The following is a 23620-nucleotide window of genomic DNA, read 5'->3' on the forward strand; positions in this document are numbered from 1 at the left end:
TGCTTTCGACAGGTGACAGGTCTGAACATGCTGTTGCAATAAGTGCCGAATGTGGTTTGGCTCCTTTCTGAGATCAGCAGCATGTCAAACTCTAAAACCTCTATTATACAATTAATAATCTGATGCCTGTAGGCTGCAACAGACACCGATCAGAGATGCTGGATTTGAAAACTGTATTCTGATAACATCACATCTCCCTGTTAAACTGTGAAATGTGACGAGAATAGTTTACAAAAAGAATTTCAGAACACTTGAGCTCACCTTAAAGGATTCTCATTTAAGATGAAATGAGTGTTTTTTGTGTGTGTTTGAGCCCATGCAGTGATTTCCACTGGAGAATCAGGTCTGTTTTTAATGCAAGGCCACCTGAGGAGCATCTCGACCATTCAGCGCTGGTTTTTAAGTCGTGTTCCTTCTGTAAACATTTCTTTGAGAGATTCTTTTTAAAGATATTATGAATTGAAAGTAATAAAATTCCTGAAGTTGTGAAAGTAATTTCATGTTTAGAAACATTATTCTCCAACTGCTGCAATAAACACCCTAGCAGTCTTTGACAGAGCGGTCAACTCTTAACCTCTGAAAGGCTCTTCAGGATGTTTTTCAAAACTGAATGTTATCATTTAATAACTTTTTTTTGTTTGTTTATAGGCCATTAAAAGCTACAGATACCATAACTATTGCTAAAAAATGATGCAGGAATGCTTTTATGCACAAAACATTAGGCCATAGAAAGAATCTTTTAGTCAGTACAAACGCAATACTGGACAATACAACTTCTATAGAGGCTTCAAGGCAAAAGTGCAGAGCAGCAGCTTCCATGCTTCGCTGATTGCTACGCATGCTTAGGCACAGTTCTGAGAGCTGGTCATCATTTTGGCATCAGTTAGAGCCCAAACAACAGCAAGACTTATAAGTGTCTTACCGTGATTGCAACTCAGTTACAACAGAGTTAGCTGGCATCCAAGCTTTTACAAAGACGGCCCGTTTCCTGTCCATTTGCTTTATTAAAACTATTAATATTGGAAAAAGGCAAGTACTACCCAAGTCCAATCTGATATCAAACTTCCTGTTTCCTTTAAGCACTGAGTATATTTACTCCTGCAGCTACCTCTCACCTCATCAGTGTTTGCGTTAGCGTTGAGTGTTGAGAGCAGTGGTGATTATGGGGGTCGTAAGAGCAGCTGGTATTAGCTCAAAGTGTTCTTTCTCTCCACCTGCCCTCTGGACACCTGCCACTAAGTCGCATAAACCACGGACACATGGAAAAACAAGAAATCCACACGAGCACCCTTTTATCACTGCCGAGCTCGATTATAAACACCTTGGCTGTAACCAGAGCAGATGCAGACAGGCACATGCCCACACTTTCATACGTACACCTCTAGCGCTTCAGCTCCCCAGAGAGCAATACTACACATCGGAGAAAGGAGCCTCTTTCCCAATTACACTTCGTGAGAGATGGCTTCTGTGTGTCACAGTGTGCATGTGAGTTTGTGTGTGTGCGGGCTTGCTGAAGGTGCTCGTAAAACCTCTGGAGATTGAGTTGATGGAGAGCATTAAAACAGGCCTATCAGCTGGTTCAATCACTTCACCCAGCCTCCAGGCAGGACAAAGGATCTGCCCGCCACTTCAACATCTACCTAAAAGCCTTTTACTTTTACCCCCCCCCTCCCAATCCCCTTCTCATTCTTTCTCTCTAGCTCTTCCTTCCCGAATTTATTTGCTAATTGTGCAACATTTAACCTTTTGTAAAGGATAAGTTGACTGCACGGCTTCAGTATTTAAAGAGCTCCTTGCCCACTGGTAAAGGAAAACAGACACACAAAAAGAAAAGAAAAGCGAGAGAAAAAAATCACTCATTGGCAGCGAGACAATCAATGCAGGATGCAAGCACGTTTGGATGACCTTTCCGTTCCATCTTTCTTTGGTGCAGAAAAAGAAAAAGAGAGAAAAAAAAGGGACAGAGAGAAACGAAGGGTGTGTCTTTGGGGAAAAGTCTGCATTAGGCGAGCATCACCTCTGATTAATTTACTCCTGTGTGGTGAGTGTGTGACACCGCCCAAGAGGAGACAGCTGCGACGAAAATAAAAAAAAATGAAAACACAAAGCAAAAGAGGGAGCGAGGGAGCTCGAATAAGAGAGAGAGCCCACCCCTTCCTTCTTACTTCCCAACATGTCAACAAGTCCACACAAAGACCCCGCCATTATCCAATATAGATCTATACAGATACATGCGCACATTAGTAAGAAAAACCTCTCTCCAGTCGGCACTTCTGCTTATTTTGTTCCCACACAAAAATAAAAGTATAACATGAGAACTGCTTTGTATGTTTGCAGCGTAATTCTATTTTCTACTACAAAAGTAGAAAATAGAATTTTAATCAATTATTTCATGACAAAACAGTCCTGAACTGTCCTGGCTTTTATGTTCAATTGTCTCTGGCACCTTTATAAGAACACAGTTACTTTTACTCCGGCTGTACCATTTGACGAGTTGGGGTAGCCTAAACACAGCCCAAGAAAGCAATTCTCTTAAACTGTTAGCGGTTGGATGGGGAATACAAAGCAGCAATATTTGAAAGTATCGGCAGTAAAATTAAATAAATAAATAAAAATAACTCCATTGTCTAAAATAAAAACTCTAAGAAAGAGTACCCCAGCGAATTGGTCCACTTTTAAAGCAGAGGGGGGGACGGATGGTTCACAAGAAATCCCGCTTTTACGTAGGTTACTGCAGATGCACAACATCGGAATATTTGCAGAAAACAAGAATCTGTAAGTCCCACAAACAAAGAGAAATGCTCCACATCCCTGCTGCATTATTAATAACTGTGTAGGATATCTGCATTCTTCAAAGCACAGCCCGCGTCGCGCCATGTAGAATGAATTCACCCGATGAGAGGATTTATTAAATCGCATCCGAATGCAAGTGTGGCAGAAATGACAATAAAACCGGCAGAAAGGAAAACCTACAGGCTACGTGAATGTGACTGCACTCCCGAGCTGCACTCCCGCACCTGTGTGTATGTCATCATGCCGCTCACGTCCTCAGCGCTAACGCTCTAAGCAGCCGCGAGCGAGGCCACAAATTGATGGACGCTTTCAACCAGCCAACGTGCCAATTGTCACTTAGCATTTGGGTCAACGCTGCGTCCCTTAGCTTACAGTAGTCTGCAATCAAAAGGTAAACAAGGAAAAAAAACAATGTCTCTTTGCTGTCTACCTCTCTCTGATACTGTTATCAGTTTCAGATGGGTGATGGTTCTGATTATTAGTTACTTAACCCTTTCTATAGGGGAGCAACTACAAATGACTGGCATATTTGCATAGCTAATTTGAGGTGTGCATATGTGTGTTTGTCTCCAGTGGACCTCTGTATACATGTTGAGTACACTGCATGTTAATTTATGTGTACATTATTAATTAAAGCTAAAACATTTAAAGTTTGCATGTGAGAACGTCCAAACGAACAGCGGGTAGCTCTAAAATTCGTGGACACATTTGAAATTTTGAAAACGCTCCAGGTTGCCAGAATTCGACACGGCTCCTTGTCGTCGAACGCTCGGACAAACAACGTGTATCCGCCTCTGTGTGTTCCGTACGCTGCTGTAATTCTGCCACGCTGCCTCTTCTAGAGCTCAGCAGCAGGAGAACATCTCTCTTGTCAGTCAGAGGAAAAATACAGTCACACACACAAAGCAGGCAGAAAAGAGAGAGAAGACAAAGGAAGAGAGGGAGGGCTGGACTGTGGGAGGGTGGGAGAGACACGGATCATGGGGGAGCGAAGAGGGGGAAAGAGCGGAAAAGCAGAGATGGAGAAAGTAAGACAGAATATCTCCGGTGAGGGAGGTAAAAGCAGGAGGGGAAGAAAGAGATGGAAAGCTCATGCAGTGACAGTGGAAGAGAGATGAATGTAATAAAAAAAAAAACAAAGGGACACGATTGGCCAGCAAGAGTACAAAGTGTACTGTAAGTGGGAAAAACAGGAGGGAGGTTAAAGGAGTAAGGGGAGCAACAGTTTTCTCTTTGTTTTAGTGAAGATCAGTGAGACATCATCTCCCACACAGCAGGATACATTCAACCCAGAAAACACATTCACCTCTGAGTTAATCCAATATATAAAACCAGCTGTCAAGTCTGATTTAGCACCAGTACAACTTTATCCAGGTTAGTGAAGGCCGTGGCTTTGACTGGCAATGCAATAAGTTGTTACTGGAAGAAGGCGTGTGCGTGGCTTATGCGTAAGTTGATTTGAAGTTAAAGCGGTCACCAACACTCCCCACAAAGACCATACTGCAGGGAAGCACCCGTGTTTACACTGATATCAATGAGGGGTCGTGAATTATTCATGCTATATGGAGTACGGCTACGCAACATGGTTTATGTGCATGTTTGCAGACCTAAGCTGGAGAAAATGCTTTGGTGTGACTGTCTAATGTGTTATGTTGCCCTCCATCAAGGCTGGAGGAGCGAAAATAAGAGAGGGTGCTTTAAAAGAGAGACCAAGAGAAGGGGAGAGAGAAACCCCTGGTAAACACATCCATTTTCGGCTCATAGTGAGACAGTGCTGCCAAAGCTGCTACGATACACGCACACAAGTACACACTCAGGCATACATGCAAAAACACACGCACAACATCTGCAGCTCTGCAGCTCTCTGGTTTGGCAGAACATTGGAGTCCCACCCGACCCAAACCCATAAAGTGATTGCACACACACACACACACACACACACACACACACACACACACACACACACACACACTCAGACTATCCCGCTCACATGGGAGTCAAGTCGAGCATGTGGAACCCAAATCAAAACAATAACAACCTCGCCTGCAGAGCTGGTAGTCCACGTGACCGAAGCCACGGGCTCCCATTGTTTACAGGGGGACATGATACAGAAAGCATGTGGGAGGGAGGGTAATGAATCTATAGTTGGGGGAAACAGTCGCATCGCTGATATTAAGAACGCGCCGTCGGTGGGGCTGATGTTTGTCTATGAAAACAGGAGATGGTGCGAACAATCTTTCCAAATAGGGGGGCTGAGGGGGCAACTGTACCAGCTGCCTTCTGAATTCCAGCACCACCCTGAAAGTGTACACCCCACACCCCGCACAAAGATACTCCTATAATCTACCTCAAAGCAAGACGTGCCACTGCTGGCTGTTTAATTACTTACAAGCTGTTTTGTACAGCTACGAGCGACAACCTGAAGAAGAGCAGCGCTGTAAGAAAAAAATAAAAAAATTAAAAATTAACCTTTTACCTTCAGGGGTTGTGTGTCTGTGAGTCTACAGTAAGCATGTCTGCTGGCCTGCAGGTGAAACTAATGAAGCTAATGACAAATGTCTTTAAAGAACAAAGGACGGTGGAGGAAAAGAGAGAGAGTGAGACAAAGAAGAGAAAGTGTGAGTGGATAAAAGAGAGACAGGGAGAATATTGCACTGGACCCCTACAGAGAGGAGACGCGCCAATCAGAAGCTTTATCTTATTTGAAGGTTGGGTGGTGTGTGGCCATGGCCAATTATGATCTGGCGCTTTTATGATGCAGCTGAGGTCCACCATTTAGAAGTTTTAGCACCACCAAAAGCAGGTTTACAGATTTTAAATGTCAAATTCAAATTCAAATTTTATTTGTCACGTACACAGTCATACACAGTACGATATGTAGTGAAATGCTTGGACAACTGCTCGTGACCTAAAGAAAACAAAAAAGGAAAAGGCTATGAATAAGATAGGAAATAAATATGAAAAATTAAAAAGGGTAAATTTAACTAGGAAGGAATAAAATATAAATTAAGGTTAAAAATGAAATAACTGTACAACACAAATTAGAATGAAGGGTAAATTTAACTGGGAGAATAAGATAAAATATATAAATTAAAGTTGAAAATAAAATAACTGTACAACAAAATACACAATATAGAACTATATAAGAATGTATGAAGAAATCTAAATAAATATATACACAATAACAGCAGCTGTACAAGTATTAACTGGAAATGAAGAATATAGTGACCAGTGTTGTGCAAAAACAAAGTCCAGAAAGTCCAGTGTGTGTGTAAAAACCATATGTGTCATGATGATTTCTGAGAGACAATCACAAGGACAATAATTAGGAGCAAAGGCAGCCGTCCTCCATGTCCTTTTGTCTTCTTCCACTGAATGTAAATCTGTCCAAGTCAGTTAACCGAAACCTGGCAGATGACAGTTTAAAATCTATTTTGGAAGTGCCTGCTCACTTATTTACAGTCCTGCTCTGCTGCCTCCTCGCAGCTTTAGATCTTATTGGAGACACCAAAGACCAGGGAGGCCCCTTATTGGATTATGGAGTAAAAGGATATTCCACTGTTGTCCTATTTGGGAACAATTTATGTAGATCTTCCTCAGCAGATGGTTGTTAGATGTCAGACTCGCCAATGGCTAACTTTCAATTAACTTTATCGCTCCCCTCCTCGCAGCATAAGGCCTCTTTGTTGAGGAAGACATCTGTGGGATAGTTTTGGCTAAATGCAGAAGATTTAACAGCACTGAACTCAATTCAAAGAAGGCTGCACAGCAGTGGGCTTTCTAGCTTTCCTAATACTTATTTCATCGCTAAACATAACAATACCAAAAAAAAACCTGAGAGCAAATCAAGCACATCTGCACCGAAAGATCCCCGATACACGCTGCGCTGTCACAACATTTAGCGTGTATGGTTGCTGCTTATATGAAGAAATATCTTATTGCTCCCTTTGAGGTGAAATTACATGCAACAGTTCTAAATGCATTATAGCCTCTCCCACGGTGTAAATATCTTTGATGCATCTGTTAGCCCAGAAGGTGCATTCATCTCACATCTGGATATTAACACTCATGTAGACATAATGGTTTTGGCTCGTTACATAAGTCAGGATCGGATGAAGGCCCTGTTTAATCTACAAATTTGTTACTGTACTTTTATTTTTACTGCAAATGAACAGAAAAGTGCTTTTACAGACTGCTTTTTTTTTCTTTTCTTTTTTTACAGCTTGGCTGTAACCCAGGCGGTAACTGACAATCGCTTTCAACATCAGTTCTTTAAACACTAAAACGTATTCCTGTGGTTAAAACTCAGTTCTCTATCAACATGATGGTGTGTAATGTTGTTTCAAACAGCTAATTAGCAGGTAATGTGTCCTCCTCTGATCAATACTCAACTGTCATTGGATCAATACAAAAACCTTTGATACCATTAGTAGAGGATTATGGGGTCAAAGCTCTTCTAAAGGAGGAAAGGAAAAATTGAAAAATGTGAGATTTGTCCATCCAACCACAAGTGTTGTGGGGGGGGGATTATTGCACTCAAGATATTTTGCTGCACAGCAAAGGGTTTTTGAAACAGAGCCAAAGGAAAATGACTAGTAAAATAATCATAGATTATAGAAGGCATGTCACGATACCAGAAAATCAGTAGTCAGAGCCAAAGCCAGCAAACATGCAGGATTCTCCATACCCAAATTAAAACCAAAACAATCTCATGTACTTAAATTTAAACTTAAACAAACTCCTTTATTTAAAAGTAATTTTAAAATCAAAATCAACAAATATTATCATTATATTTTGTAGACAGGACAGACTGAAATGTTAGAATAGTGGCTGATTAGCCTACTAAGGTTACGATGAGGTATAATGTTAGTTACATCACAGAATGCCATGGAAGTCTATTGGATTATGGATTTTGGTCTATGGATTTCGCTACAGCAATGCCAGCTGTCTCAAACAAAATGGTAATGTGTATTTCAGGTTAAAAACCAAAGTACTTTCATACCTGACTCTTACTGCCTTGTCAACAAGTTGGGGCGGCGCCATCGTGGAAGCTACACTAATCTTTCATGTTGTTTTGTGAGCCATGTGGGCGTCCTTCTTCAGCACAAAACGATAGACTAGAACACTTCGAGGTGTCTGATGCCTGGATGAATTGCTGCTGCGGAGGGCTGGAGAATATCCCAGCTGTCATAGGGCGTGAGGCAGCATACACTAGGGCTGCACGATTTTGCATAAAATGAGAATCACAATTTTTTGGTTTAGAATTGAGATCACGATTCTCTCACGATTTTCTTTTCCAATATAAATATTTATTGCACTTATTAACTGCACATCAACTTCGTAACAGTTGAAACTGAACATAAAAACAATAAATAAACATAAAAACAAATGTCTCACGTTTTGTGGTTGCCGCAAAATGTTGTACTGCTTGAAATTCCGTGTCCACCGTTGCTCGACACTGCGTGTATAGAGCAGGTAGTGCAACAATAGAAAAATAGTTGCGGGACGGCACTGTGTAACGTTTGTCTAGGGTGTTGATCATTTTGCTAAATCCCTCTTTTTGCACAGTGTTGATGGGAGCCATATCTTTGGTCAGGTGATAAGTAATAGCCTCCGTAATTTCTTTGTGCCTGCGGGAGTTCGACGGGTATAGGGAAGCGCTGTATAAGGTTCCCGTTATTGATGTTTGGGTGGTTGACCGGGACGGATTTTCTCCTGTCACTTTCTCGTCATCCCTGACGTGCTCTCCGTTGTTTTTTTCCCTGCTAATGTTAGCATCACACGGCACAGCTTCTGTACCACGTGGTATAAGGCTCCGCCCTTGTCATTTGTCAAGCAGGAAGAGTGAGCGCTTGTTTTCATGCAGATTACGTCCCGGATCAAAATGCGGTACAGTCGTTGTCGTCTTTTTTTCTTTTTTTTAAATCGTTGTCATTTGGAAATGAGATCGCACATAAGTATGAATCGAGATCGCGATTTTCTAACGATTAATCGTAGCATACACCCTGGACAGCCTATCACAGGGCTAACACAGAGAGACAGACAGCCATTCACATTCACACCTACGGCGAATTCTGACTCACCAAGTATTCCTTTGAACTTTTGGAAGAATGTAGAGTACATGGAGAGAAACCACAGGGAGAACATTCAAACTCAACACAGAGAAACCCCGGTCGCCCAGTGGATTCAAACCCATGACTTCCTCGCTGTGAGGCAAAATTGCTAACCAGTTTACCAGGACCTATGGCATATTTGCGTTTTCTGAATTTTGCTATCAAAAGGTATCAACAGCTTTGGTACTGATGACATCCCTAACTTAGAAACCTTTGTTGTGACCTGAAATAACCCGATATAAGAAAAACGCTGTTGGTGAGTAATATGGTAGGATTGAAACAATAAAAAGGAATTACAACATCCTTACCACACGTATATTAATGTCCCTGAAAATATATACTAGCCATAAAAGAACATGCACAGACACACAATTAATTTGATAAAAAAAATATGCACTGAACCATGCTAAGCAAGTCTCACAGCAATTTACACATTTCATTCAAAGATCTGAGAGACTAATTGAAAGATGTTCCTGCATAATACCAAGATAAGTTACTGAAGACAGCACACCAAACAGTTTTTATATGGTGCCTCAGTCCAGCGTCTCAGCAGATTAAAAATACAATTAAGGGCCCCGCAATAAAACATATGGCGAGCAGTTTATAGGAGGAACTACCACGGGTATGCCGTTGACTTTAATTTGCACTTATCTGCTGAGATTATAACGAAGAATAACGGATGTTTCCATGCAAACACCACAAACAAAGTAAGAAAACCATTACAACATCTGGTCTATAAAGCGGACGATGCTAGCATTCCGCATAGTGACAACTCAAAAGTAGAAGAGTAAACACATACACACATGCAGATTAATGAAACACAATCAAACCAGGGTACCTCCACCCTGCCTTCACCGCCACTTCGACATGCCTCGCCCACTCTGCCAAACCGCGATAAAACTGATGTGCGACACTCAAATTAAAAGGTGGCTGCAGTTAAGACACCCTCATGTGGTGCTCTTAATTAGTACATCTCCATTTTAATTAATAAAGCCTGTCAGCCTGACAGACATCAATAATTTAAAACAGACAGGTCAGTGAAGCTTTACAATTGATGGCCCTAATTAGAAATAATGTGTGCAGGTGGGAGGGACTTCAGCAGCGCCGGGTTTATGTTTGGGTTAGACTTGCAAATTCCTAATGGTACCACAATATTTTTGTGCCCCTGGGTCAGTGTAATAGTACTGATATCAAATTATGACAGAAATTGTAAAATCTGTGAGACATCACTTTGAGTTCTCTGTGTTTTTTAGAGCAAACAAGGTAGTAGACTGCAGCTTAATTCCAAAAAAAAAAAATCGAACAAACGTGCTTAAACAACAAGCTGCAATATATATTCCAAACCTGTAAGCACATTCTTAAAATGTCTTAGTATGGCAGAGCAGCACACAAATGCTTCACTATTTGAATATTTGTTTAATGGGTTTTCTGCTGAAAAGTCACACATGCATAGACTGGTCGGCAATCCCCTTGAAACCACTGGTTGCTAGGGAAAAATATGTATTCCTTATTTGGTTGCTGGAGGTGACTGACACCAAAAGTATTGACTTCCTTTCACACACATGAACATCCCATTCTTAATCCATAGGGGTTTAGGATGATGTCAGCCCACCCTTTACAGCTATAACCCCTCAAACCTTCTGGGAAGGCTTTTCACAAGGTTTAGGAGTGTGTGTATTGGAATTTTTGACCATTCTTCCAGAAGCACATTTGTGAGGTCAGATACTGATGTTGAACGAGAAAGCCTGGTTCACAGTCTCTGCTCTAATTCATCCCAAAGGTGTTCTGTCGGGTTGAGGTCAGGACTCTGTGCAGGCCAGTCAAGTTCTTCCACACCAAACTCACTCATTCATGTTTTTATGGACCTCGCTTTGTGCACTGGTGCACAGACATGTTGGAACAGGAAGAGGCCATCCCCAAACTGTTCCCACAAAGTAGGTAGGATGAAATTGTCCAACATGTCTTTGTATGCTGAAGAGTTCCTGAAACTAAGGGGCACGGGTGAGTGAATACTTTTGGCAATATAGTGTATCTATTGAGATTTGTGGGGTATTTTGGGAGCCTCTACAGTATTGGCATGCATGTCAATAATGCTATATGTAAGACTTTGCTGTAGCTTCAAACAAATATTACACACATATTGTCATTTCAAAAGCACAGCAGCCCACGTAATCCACCCTGTTGCTTTTCTTGCTTTTGTTCAGCATCTGTTCACTAGTTAAATGTTTGAGCTTTGAGGAAATCTAAGTAAAATCCACATTAACTTTAGGTCATCATTAGTTCTTATGTTTGAATACGATGTGTGCCACTTGATAATGCTGTTAATTAGTACTACCTTATATACACACACACCACAGATGAGAATAATGCACATGCGTCAATAGGATCAATGGGTGCTTTTCTTTTCCTACAGCACTCAGCAATCAGTCCATTAAAAATGGGGACTATAGATTAGTCCACTGCAGCAGCGGAGGGCCCACAGAGCTAACGTCACACAAACACTGGGTTTTAACCACTGCTGTATACATTTCAGGCATATGACAACTGAATACAAAACCACTTGGTGGAAAACAGTGATAGAACAAATGAGCAAATTTCTGGTATTTTCCGAGAGGCTTTAATTCATTGATAAATTGTGATTCTGTGCTGTCACGTCAAAGCATTTAGTCACCCTCCCCTGACAGTAATAGTGAACATTATTGCCACGTTATCTTTATTTACGGCCTCAATACCTGTTTTACCCAAGTTTTTGCTGATGGCTTCAAAACAAATGTGGGCTATAATGAGTCAATTACACTGATAGACATCAATAGTGGACATCTTGAGTTTCAAATACATTATTTAGACCAAGTCAATCAAACCACATGCAGTGAACCTTCAAATTAAGACAGGAGATCATTAATGTTTGTAATTAGTGTGCCAGATGTATGCTGGTGCTTTCAAATCTCCATCGTTAATGTCAGTGTAAATCCCGGACTACACGGATGTTCAGAGCAGAGTTTTTAATAACTGCGCCATCCAATTATGAAATCAATTGAAATGAACCACTCAAACCCAACCTGACCAACAACTCCACTGCAAGACACCTTATCCATAATTCTACAATTTTACAGCCACAATCCAGGCTATAAGCTAAAGCCCAACCAATACTACATATTTAGGTGCTAAAGACCACAGCAGGTGTTACTCCTGTCAGCAAAGAACAGGAAAGTGAGAATACAATTCACACACAAAATTTGGGCAAAAATAATCTCAAACTGGTTTGAGATTATAGACAAGAAATAATGCAGTACTGACAGTAAATGTGGTTCCAAACAGGTACTAGCAACGTGTATCTGACAAATTGTTTAAGAAGTTATATATATTATTATGTTCGGGTACTCATATATTTGTGATAGACAGAAACCTGCCAGTAATATCAGTCATGCCGAGCCTTTTAAGTTACAGGATATTGAATTATGTATAAATGTAGCTGGAGTGCAGTCTGTGCAGGGGGAAGAATAGGTGTAAGGTATACTAGCAATCACAGCCCAGCCAATAGCATAAAATATTTTTTTGATTTATTCAGCCTATAACAGTCTTTGTCGCTTTTTGACCCTGACCTGCTCGAACTTATATTATTTTTTATATTAAGCTTACCCAGACCCATGGGTTAGAGGTCAACTTGCACATAACTCACTATGAGAGCCCAACAATAACACACACCTTGCCTGCACACTTCCTGCGTCCAGCGCTTTGGCAAAAGTTCATATTGGATTCAGGCCAGCCGACTAATCCATAGCTACCTATTCCCCCATGTACACTAGCAGCACACTTAATTAAAAACCCATTTGCATATAAATTTAAACTCACAATTATACTCCTGTCAGGTTTGTTGTTCTCGGGAGCGAGATCCTTTCAAATGTCCTGGCAGACCAACTCAGTGTGGCTCTCACTTGCGTGCCTCAGATATTGAGAGGAGGAAGAGGAGTTTGCCTTTGATTAGTCTACGTGTAATAAATCTAAAGCTTCATTAACAGCAGGGTGAGGTTGATCTGTGAATACTGTATTTGAGATTAGATGGCGGCAGCAAATCCTGCTGAACAGAGTTAGCCAATTTAACCTACTTTCTTCACTTATCAACAACATGTCACCAACTTGTGGAGGCAGAACCCCCGAGAAACAACAGGCATGATATTTAAGTAATCCATGCAGGCCTCTGTTTAATAAGATGCGCTCCACGAAAAAAAAAAATCCTTCATGCGCGAAAGCTCCAACGACACCCTGCGGCACATGCGCTGCTTTTTTGTCTCAGCTGGGTTTCACGTCTCCTGTGCATTTATTCTTTATCCCCACAGAGAAGATCTAATTTGGGCTCATTACGCTGAGTTATATTTTACTGAGACACCAAAGATGTAAAATGGGAGGTTAGAGAGAAAGGGTGTGGTATTGCACTGATGCAGGTGATAGTTACCGCACAACCCTGACACTAATTAGATTGTATCAGTCTAATTTGGGCATGTTTACACTGGTTAGCTGATCCTCTCAGAATTGATTTTAAGATTCTGCTGATCCATTATAAAAAAAAACATACACAAAAAAAAACCCATATGCACCTGGTACCGAGATATGATCAGAGACCTTTTAACCCCACATAAGCCAGAGCCAACACCTTGAGACGATCCCTAGTGGCTGCTGGGGCTTCTTCTATCAGGGCTCCACGACAATAAAGCATAAAAATAAAGCTGTCTTTATCCTACTCTAAGGCTAAGGCAAGATAAAAAAATCTAAGAGTGATTTAATCGGGATGCAATGAATGTGAAATCCTGAGCTGATATCGATGTTTAAAACGATTTGGCCAACAGATGATACAGACGTCATTATTTATCTCCCCTCGTGTTCAAGAGAAACAAAGAAATCTTTGTTTTAAGCTCCTTCAGCTCTGAGTCACATGCTCTTTAACCCTTTAGCCTGTACAAACTGTAGTGACACAACAGATGAATATCGGCCACTGACGTTCAATTAAAAGTTATTTATACAGCACCAAATCAAGCATCTTTAAAGTTTTCTGATCAGTGTTCAGGTTTTATTCACAGGACATCCAGTGGTGTTTGGGGTGGGAGCTACTGGGTGGCCTGTAAACACACTGCATCCAAATGTGTTTTTTTCCTTCTTTTCTTTTGTTCTCTCCATTTTCCATTTGCTTGTATTTAAGGAATGTGCTAAAGGAAAAAATCATTCCTTCTCCTCCACTGTCTAACTTTCCTAATCTCAGTGGGCCTTTATCTGATTGGATGTTGATGGGGATTTTTTTTCTTTAGCTTTAAATAAAAAAAAAACAACTAAATAAATAAATTAAAAAATCCCAGCTAAGGCTGCCATCAAAATAAATCACAACATTCGTATTTTCAGAAGCCGTTTTTATGGTTCAAAAGCAGGAACGCTGATTTACACATGCTGAACAATGTTCCTTTTATATGAATACAAACACGTTTCTGTTATTTTTAGCTGTGTGTGGTAAAGCCAATCAGATTGTCGGAATATTTGCCTCAGCACACCTGGTTTGGTCAAACTGTTGTGAGGAGAAAAAAAAAACCCCATCAACATCCAATCAGATAAAGGCCCACTGAGATTAGGAAAGTTAGACAGTGGAGGAGAAGGAATGATTTGTCTTTTCAGATAGTAATCTTCTGGTTTCTAAACTCCACTGGCATCCAAACCAAGAAAACTGTTTTCTTTGGCAAATGCACAGTGCGCTTTTTCCCTCCCTCTCTCGCTTTCCCTCTATGTCACTCACTCTTTCGAAAACCCACGCCGCTCCCCTACTTTCTCTTATTTCGAAACTCGAGCGCCGGCGCTCACCGCAAACACAAACACGTTGTGCAAAAGCAGCGAGAGCTGCAGCGGTGTTTCCAAAAAGGTAAGAAAACTCCATAAACACAAACAAAACCACCGAACAGCAGGAAAACAAACTGATTACAGGCCGTGCCACTTTATCAAAAGACAAACGATAATTTGAGAGTCCCTCTGGGCCTCTTTTTGTCTTTGGCCTTGTTCCATGCCTGAGTTGGCTGATGCAGGCGGCTCTGAGAGTGGAGCACATGGTTGGCTCAGCGCACTAAACTGGGTGATCTGCAAGCACACTGATCAACAATAAAAAAAATGACAATAACAAAATGCTCTTGGCAACAATGCTGGTTTTGAAGTTGGTCCCCTCCCAAATTCCAGTCCACCCCACCAGACTCCTTGTCATCAGTTACCATAATTAAATTACATGTGTAACTTTGTTGAGCTTTTATGCATTAAAAAAAGAAACAAGGAAAGAAAAAACATCATGGAGGAACAGCAAGGGGTCCAGTCATTTAGAAATACATGAATAACCTCTGTTAATGCTAGACAGATTTGGGGTGGGGTGGGGGGGTTGCTGGCTTTCTGAAGAGAAGAGGATTTAAACCCTCAGATCTGCTGTTTTGGGATTTTGTAATAACAAGCAAAGCACTCTTGATTTTGCCTTCATCTAGGGTTATACTTCACTTCCCCTGCTAGCAATTAGTCTCCTGAATGCTATTTGTCAAGAGCCAAGCCATTCGTTTTCCACTGGTCTGGCCCCACTAGCTCTTGTTACAATTGGCCGTTTCCTGAATAAAGAAAACATAAGCCCTTGGAGGAAGGAGCAGACCCAGCAGCTGGCTGAGACTACAGTCTGACAATGTTTAACCATGTCTGATAATTCAGCAAAGACAAACATGGCAATAAACAAATCAGAACCTGCCGCAGTGAGCAAATCTTTCTACTCTTAATGTGCAGAATAAATATTTTTTTTAAAGACAAAAAAAGGAAATCATTTCTGAGCGTTTGAGGGTTGTAGTGATGGAAAAAAATATCAGTCAACACATGTCAATCATGCAATGCCATCGATTTCTGTTTGCAGGACTCATAAAAAGTTGCCAAAGCAAGCATCCTGCAAACAAAAGCAATGTACGCAGCTACTCGATAAAGCACAGAGAGTTGGACAAGCTGGCAGAAGCATGAAATGTAGTTACAAAAAGCCCCCCGAGGTCCAACATCTTATATGGCACACTGTCATTTTTCCTCTAGTTTCCCAATGATTGCAGAAGAGGCATTTGGGTACTTCACTGAATCCCAGCGAGGGAGGGAACCTATTGTATTCTAGGTTGCAAGGGATCTGGAGAGCCATCAAACAGCCAGACATTTTCTTGGTAAATCACAAGTTGAGAGGGAACTTTTTTTTTTCAGAGCGCAATTAACAACCTCAAGGTCAGACTTCTCTGGAGAGTTCTCTCTGACAAAAATCCTCAGGCATTTTCTCCCTTTCCTCTCTCTTTTGCTGTTAACTTAATAGCTACACATGCTCTCTCAGCTCCGTTACCTTCTTCCCCTCCGCTGTATGCACAAATTTCCCCTCGGTGCTTGGGCTTCCTTGGGCTCCCTCGTCCCTTTGCCACCAGTGGGGCGATCGTGGCTCAAGAGTTGGGAGTTCGCCTTGTAATCGGAAGGTTGCCGGTTCGAGCCTCGGCTTGGACAGTCTCGGTCGTTGTGTCCTTGGGCAAGACACTTCACCCGTTGCCTACTGGTGGTGGTCAGAGGGCCCGGTGGCGCCAGTGTCCGGCAGCCTCGCCTCTGTCAGTGCGCCCCAGGGTGGCTGTGGCTACAATGTAGCTTGCCATCACCAGGGTTAGGGTTAGGGTTGGATATGTAAAGCGCTTTGGGGTCCTTAGGGACTAGTAAAGCGCTATATAAATACAGGCCATTTACCATTTACCATTACTCCTCGCCACCTCCCTCCCTCTCGTCTCTTTGCCCCTTTGTCTTCATTACAGATAAACGTTACTCTGTGGTCAGCGGCGACACAATTTCTTCCCCAGTGTGGGAGCAGGTTTAAAATTGGTCGCAGGTGTGCAGCGGATGAGACCTTTGGATCTTAATCTTGAGGCAATAATGGAGCTGTATACCGACGAGGTCACTGTGGGGATATCTAAAGAAAGAGCTTAGAATCATACCTGCTCTCAGGGGCAGCAACAATGAACTTTCCATCTTCTTGATTGTGCAAGCACACTTTATGAATTGGGCTGAAAATTGATTTTCTTTTTTTTTGGGGGGGGGGGAGTCTGCTTTTGCACAATTATAATCCACAATTATTCTTCTTCAATGCTGAAACTTTATTAAGGGGCAAACAAGTCATCTGCACATATAGACATTTGCTTTATCTTCCCATGTCTCCTGTCTCTGTCATTACTGTGTCTGCCGAATGAAGGCAGAAAAATAATGTTCAGAAACAGAAGAGAGGTGTCTTTCAGGTATAAATGAAAGTAGAGTACTGTACAGAAGTTCATTTGTTTAAATTTATTGCGATGAAAATAGGAAGGTGGTGCAGCGATTTATTGAAAAATGGAAAAATCTATGGAAAAGTGGCTTATGACTTCAAATGGTATTTATGTGACTTTCATTTTTTGGCTCACGAAGTGAAATAACTAACAAATCCCTAATAATGACAAAGTTGCTGATGTGCAAAAAGGCAGTAACACAAACAACCCCAGAAAAGACTTAAAAATACAAGATCTGATAAGGCCAGAGCATTTCAGCATGTTTGACTGTTTTTGCTTTTTTAGCAGCTTTTGGTTCAGATGCAGATGGAAATTGTCAAGCTAAAAAAAACAAAAAAAGTGAAGTGTAACCTTGACTTAGCAAGTGTTATCTTCATTTGACATCATTTCACAAAAGTCTGTACACAGAATTGGTTTCAAGGACTTCTTCTTAAATGTTCGTATTAGTGTTTCAACAAGTGGCAGCCAGAGCTTCATTAGAACAAAGCAGGGAAAAAAACCAAAACATAATTACAGGGTTCTTTCCAAGTTTACTGTGAAAGATCTGCTGCCCTTCATTAGAGTGGATAGTGGGTTTAGGTACCATATCCTAACCTCTAACCATGAGATTGGAATTAGTGCGATCTATTCTGACAATCTGACACGACTAGTTTTTGTTATAGCACAGCCCCCGACTCCAGAAGCACATTGCAAAACGCCATCATGCCATGGCAATGTGCTAAAAGTAGCCATGGCAGCCATTGTTAGCTTTTCATTTCACACCCAAATACGCAAAGGTGTTCATAGTTTAAAACCAAATCTAACTTTAGTCATTGGTTGCTTCTATATACACACGTATTTAAGAAGTATTGCACACAGTGCTCATGTTTTTGGTGCCTTAGAGATGTCTGCACAGTCTAAATAAGATCACAGCATACATAATCCAGTTGGAATTCTGGCTGGAGAGCCAATTTGGATTTTCGGAGTGCTGTGTGTGCCCACACCAATAACTCTGAAGATGTGAAGCTCTCTGAAGGTCATGTCTTATTTCAGTCATTTTATGAGGATTTCTGAATGTGACTTATAAGACATCTCCCCGTGGCTACAATGTTTTTAGCTGGCCTCAGCGGGAGGAGGTGCAATCACTAGACAACATGAAGTTGGTCTAGTGATTGCACATAAACTTGAGCAGCAAGATAATCAATAAGACATCCAACCATAAACACATAAATATCAATATTTTTGCAATCCCCATCCAAAGGACAAGTATGAAATTCCAGTCTAATCTATGCGATAGACCTTTCTTCCTTCTTAATGGGCCATAAGGCAGCTTCTAATCAATGACTCATCAACAAATAACAGTTAAATTTAAGGCAATAGCTCAGGATGGAGTGATAAAGTTGCACAAATGGGAAACTTTTGCTGTACTTTTCAGCAAGTTGCCATCGATTGGACTCCAGCAGCAGAGTGAAGGCAGGTAATGAGGAGTGATGTCCAATAACAGCAAAGTGCTTTACAAGGTATTAGGGTTTCACATTTAATTGAGAAAGAGTGTTGTTCCTTTATTAGATAGAACTTCACTGTCGTGCACTGCTGCCCACCAATGGTTAACTGCTCTATTGTGGAAATGGCTTATGTGGGGAATTAGTCTGGTGGTCTAAAATAATATTTGTGTGCACATGTGTGTGCACGTGTGTGTGCACGTGTGTGTGTGCAGTGTAAAGAGAACCACCGAATGAGTAAAGAAATAACTAATGCATCATAACATAATAATTATTTCCAGTTGTATAGGGTTATGTTCTGCATGTAGGATCAGTTTGGAATATGTGCCACAATGTTTATACCACATGAAAGCAACAACTGTACACGCGGGCTATAAGGGCAAAGTATTCTGCAAGGCCACGGTGTCTTTGCTGTGTAGCAGGAAAGACGCTCAACAGGGTAACTGTTGAGAAACCACCAGAGAGGCATGCCGTTTAAATAACAATACCCATAAATGCTTCTGCAAGTTAAAGAAACAGCATCCAAAAGCAACATTTTGCTGAAAACCTTTTAATATTCAGAACACGGATAGAATCCTAAATCAACAAAATGTCTGGATCGGTTTATAGAGGACCTATTATGCTCATTTCCGCCTCCATATTTTTACTCTTGGATTCTACTAAACTAGCTTTATGTGAGTCACGATTCATAATAATCCACATTTATCTTATAGTAGACACTGGTGTAGTTCACGCTATGTCAGGAAGCAGTTTTAGCTACCCTCTCCCTCCCTTGAAGTCAACTTTCTTGTCTCGATCACAAGGAGAAGGTTTGAAAAGCAGTTCTTTGAGGCATGTTCTCAGACAGCTGTCTGCCCGAGATGACATCATCCACATTAACAGTAGAAAAAAAACAAACAAACTGTTGAGTGTTTACATCAGTCTGAAGCCTGAACCTTTGGATTATATGGATTTGGATTACTTGCACATACACATCTATGCAACTATATATCTATCTATTTATAATAAACACACACACACACAACACTGTATGTTGGAAGAGTGTAGCATGTGTGAGGCCATATAATAAAATATTTATGTAATGGAGTAAAGCAGACTCTTGCCAAATTATCTTGTAAACTATGTGCTGCAAAATTGGCTTCGAGGATCAAATAAAATACAGGATGTCAGCCCACATAAGGTCTGTCCTATTTGTGAGATGACATATCTATGTCATAAACTTTTCGTGAACTTTGCCTGTACCACTCTAGCCAAGCTGCCTGCAGGATAGGAATCAGACTGTCACTGCTAGAGAATTTCATATACACAGTCCTACCTAGCGTGGGGGACGTCAATGCTGGAGGAGACTACTTTGCGTTTCTGCTCCAGCAGGGACACCGATCGGGTGTCAGAGTCCCGGCTAACACGTTTTCCGTCCGTTGAACGCTGCTCCTCCGCTGGCTCTGGGCTCAGACAGCTGCCCTCCACCTTCTGGCCATCTGGAGCTCCGTTACTGGAGCTCTGCTGTAGAGAGGCGAAAAAAAGAAATAATTCAGTGCTTGTGCAGAAATACCACATAAATAAGTTGGAAGAAATGATGAAGTAGCAATCAGCTCCTTCAAATGGCCTCTTTTTTTATTTAACAAGGTCATAATGATAAATATCTTTTGCAATTCTGTTACTGGTGAAGAACACATCTACAGAATGAGTCCATTTCAATTTATTATTAAAGAGAGTAACCAAAAGTAAAAATAGACAGAAAATAAGGTCTGGGCATTGGCTGCCTCAAAACCTGGCAGCTAAAATTTGAATTTGAATGTTTACATTTCAAATGTGATAGAACACAGTCTAAATACGGTTTAAGAAAATTTCCACATTCTTGGGCCTAAAAAAAGTCTTTGCCAAAACACACTGGACAGAGTAAAAAATGAACAGTGGTCAGTCACAAAACCAGTCTATTATTCTTCCTGCAGACGTTTTGGAGGGATGAGGTTTTCCACAAAAGACTGCACTGTCATGAGCAAAAATATAATAAAACATTACATAATAGCACCACACTTGCTTTTAAAGTAATTTGTTTAAAAAAAAAGAAAATTCATTTTTAAAAACAGCATCATCTGTACTTTCACAAACACCATCAGGTTTTAGTGGAAGAAATGTGAGCAATTTATTGATAAGGCCAGAGAGTGAAAGAAGGGTTTGCATGTATGTATGTATCACAGCCACCTTATTAGGAACATCTGCTTAACTCCTTGGTAACACAAATATCTAGTCAACCAATAACATTTCAGCAAGTTGATGCATTTAGCCATGCAGACATGCTGAAGTTCAAACTGACCATGAGAATGGCGAGGAAAGGTCATTTAAGTAACTTTGAATGGGGCATGGTTGTTGGTGCCCAAAAGGCTGGGTGAGGATTTCAGAAACTGCTGATCTACTGGGATTTTTCCCCACATAACCATCTCTATGGTTTACAAAGAAAGGTCTTAAAAAGAGACAACATCCAGAAAACTGCCAGACCGGTTCAAGCGGACAGGACGCTGGTTACAACCAGTGTGTGCAGACGATATGGTCAGAATTTGGCATAAACAACAGTAAAGTGTAAATCTGTCCTTACTAGGCCTTACTTGAAATTGATGGCCTTTCCGGCTTTTTAATGCTTAAAAAAAACAAATTATATATATTATTATCCTAAGTCTTTGGTCCCAGACATTCTTATACACAGAAAAAACCCTATCATTGTATTTTAAACAAATACATAGAGAGGAAGTATATTTCACTGGTTTCACTACATCATCACATTGGTTACTTATCTCCCATAGCCAAGCCTCAAACAGAGTGGCTTTGTCAGATATAAGAAGCAAGGGTTGGATCAGACTGAGAAACTTGGGGACACTGCACACTTATTCAGTAACTTCTCAAGAAATAAGAATATAGGTCAACCCTGCTGCATTGCATTGGTTTTACTTAGAGCTGGGCAATATAAGATTTTTTCATATCACGATATGTTTTTTTCGTTTCAGGCGATAACGATATCTATCACGATATAAGCCAAATAACTATATTTGTAAGATTTAAATGTGCCGTTGCTCACAAGTAAAATGTGAAATAATCAGCAGCTTGTTTTTATTTAAATATTTATTTCCCATAATAAGTTCAACAGGGTAGATGTACTTAAGGAACATGAGACTTTTTCAGATAAATAAAGGCAAATATTGCAAACTACACAAAAGGCAGCCGCTAAAGCGTTTAAGTTTCAAAATAGAACAAACAAAACAGACTAAATTGTCAATTCCACTTAGAAACAAAATATTAATTCTAAAAATAAATCTTAGTTTGTTTTACAGAAGAACAGACAAAATTGACTAACTTTTGTCAATATCAAATAAACTGAGAACTAAAAGGAAATTCTCAATCTCTCCTTGTTGTATAGCTTAGCTTTTCAAACAGTTTTAACAGGTACTTTAGTCTGACAAAAGCCGAATGACGAATTAGCGCTTCCAGTCAGAGATTGAGCATGCACCGCTTTATTGTATTTCCAGACTTGTTTTCGGCACAATTTACAGTGCATGCTATTCTGTTTTTTGTCAGACTTGAAATAGCCAAAATACTTTCACACTAAGGAACTTCTATGGCTCTTCCGTTCGACAACCATCATCTGTTTTCTCTTCGGTAACCTTCGGTCACGCTCTCGGTTGATTTTTCTCTAGTCGGCGCACTCTTTTCCTCCATTACCCGGGCGGCACGGCGGCTGGCTGCTTCCCAAACAAATACACATGTGCGGCTTGGCACTTGTGCTGTACGTAACAAGTCACGTGATGTGACGCTGCGGCTGTGATTGGTTCGGCTCTGCGCTACTTAATTTGGATTGGCTGTTCTTTTTTTTCTTTTTTTTAAGAGGACAAGAGCGGTGAGGTCTATTGCAATAGTTAAATTTTTCTATCGAGAAAAAGTTATTTCGCAATACATATCGTTATCGTGCTATCGCCCAGCTCTAGTTTTACTGTAAGACTACAGATTTCATAACGTAAACATTGTGTTTTATTAAATAAGAATCAAACTGTCAACAGAGACTATAAAATGTTGACTAACATCATAGTTCACGGAAGCCAAGGAGCATTTTCACATAAATAGTCATCTTTTATGTACAGTCTATTGCCACAACCAAAGTAATGGTGTTTATTAATTAAATAAATCCTTAAAGGGTAATAAAAACAACATTTTTTTTTGTTACGGCAAAATAAAGTCTCAGATAAACTGCCTGTTTTATCTCACAGACATACTGATTCATCTTGCTACGATTCGGGCAACATTGCAGAAGCAATAAAAAAGCAGAATGAAGTTCAAGGTAGACTGGGGTAACCAGCAACAATGGCTTTCTTTGTTTCAGGGCTTCAGCCATTAAGGTGACCTGCTCTGGCAAGATTGTCGGATCAAAAAACAAGCGCAAATGCACCCACCAACACAGACACACAAATACACACGCACCTCTGTTTGTAGCTAAAGCCACGGTGATCTTAGAAAAACACACTGAGAAAATGGCAAAACAAAAGCAGAGTGACACACACAGCTGCCCACACCGAGCGCTGAGGAGAATGGCATTCAGGCCAGTGTGTGTCTGTTCGTGTGTGTGAACTAGATCATTATCTCAAAGCAGTGCAACAGGATTAGTCTTTACTGTGGAAAAGTCAACACACACACAGAATGCACACGCCCAACACACAACACCATTCATTTCGATTAATGAGACAGAAAAAAAACATGACGAATGGATATCAAATATCATTCATGATATAGTCTCGTCACAAAAAATGCCCAGTGCTGTGCAAAATACACAATGAAAACACAAACTTGAGCAAAACAACAAGATGGATTACACCGGCTGGGAGAAGATTAGGTGTTGTGTGTAAGATGAGTGTATTCCTCGGAT

General features: G+C 40.7%; 1 protein-coding gene across 1 annotated transcript in view; it reads right to left on the reverse strand.

The window, feature by feature from the left end:
* znf704 (zinc finger protein 704) overlaps nucleotides 1-23620 on the reverse strand; it is a 66633-nt gene that overhangs the window by 37247 nt on the left and 5766 nt on the right. Inside the window, exon 2 of the mRNA XM_082522079.1 lies at nucleotides 20027-20214. Coding sequence (XP_082378205.1) covers nucleotides 20027-20214 — 188 coding nt within the window. The remainder of the gene's footprint in view (nucleotides 1-20026; nucleotides 20215-23620) is intronic.

Source organism: Aulonocara stuartgranti (assembly GCF_965226115.1).
Source record: "Aulonocara stuartgranti genome assembly, chromosome: 22".
NCBI lineage: Eukaryota > Metazoa > Chordata > Actinopteri > Cichliformes > Cichlidae > Aulonocara > Aulonocara stuartgranti.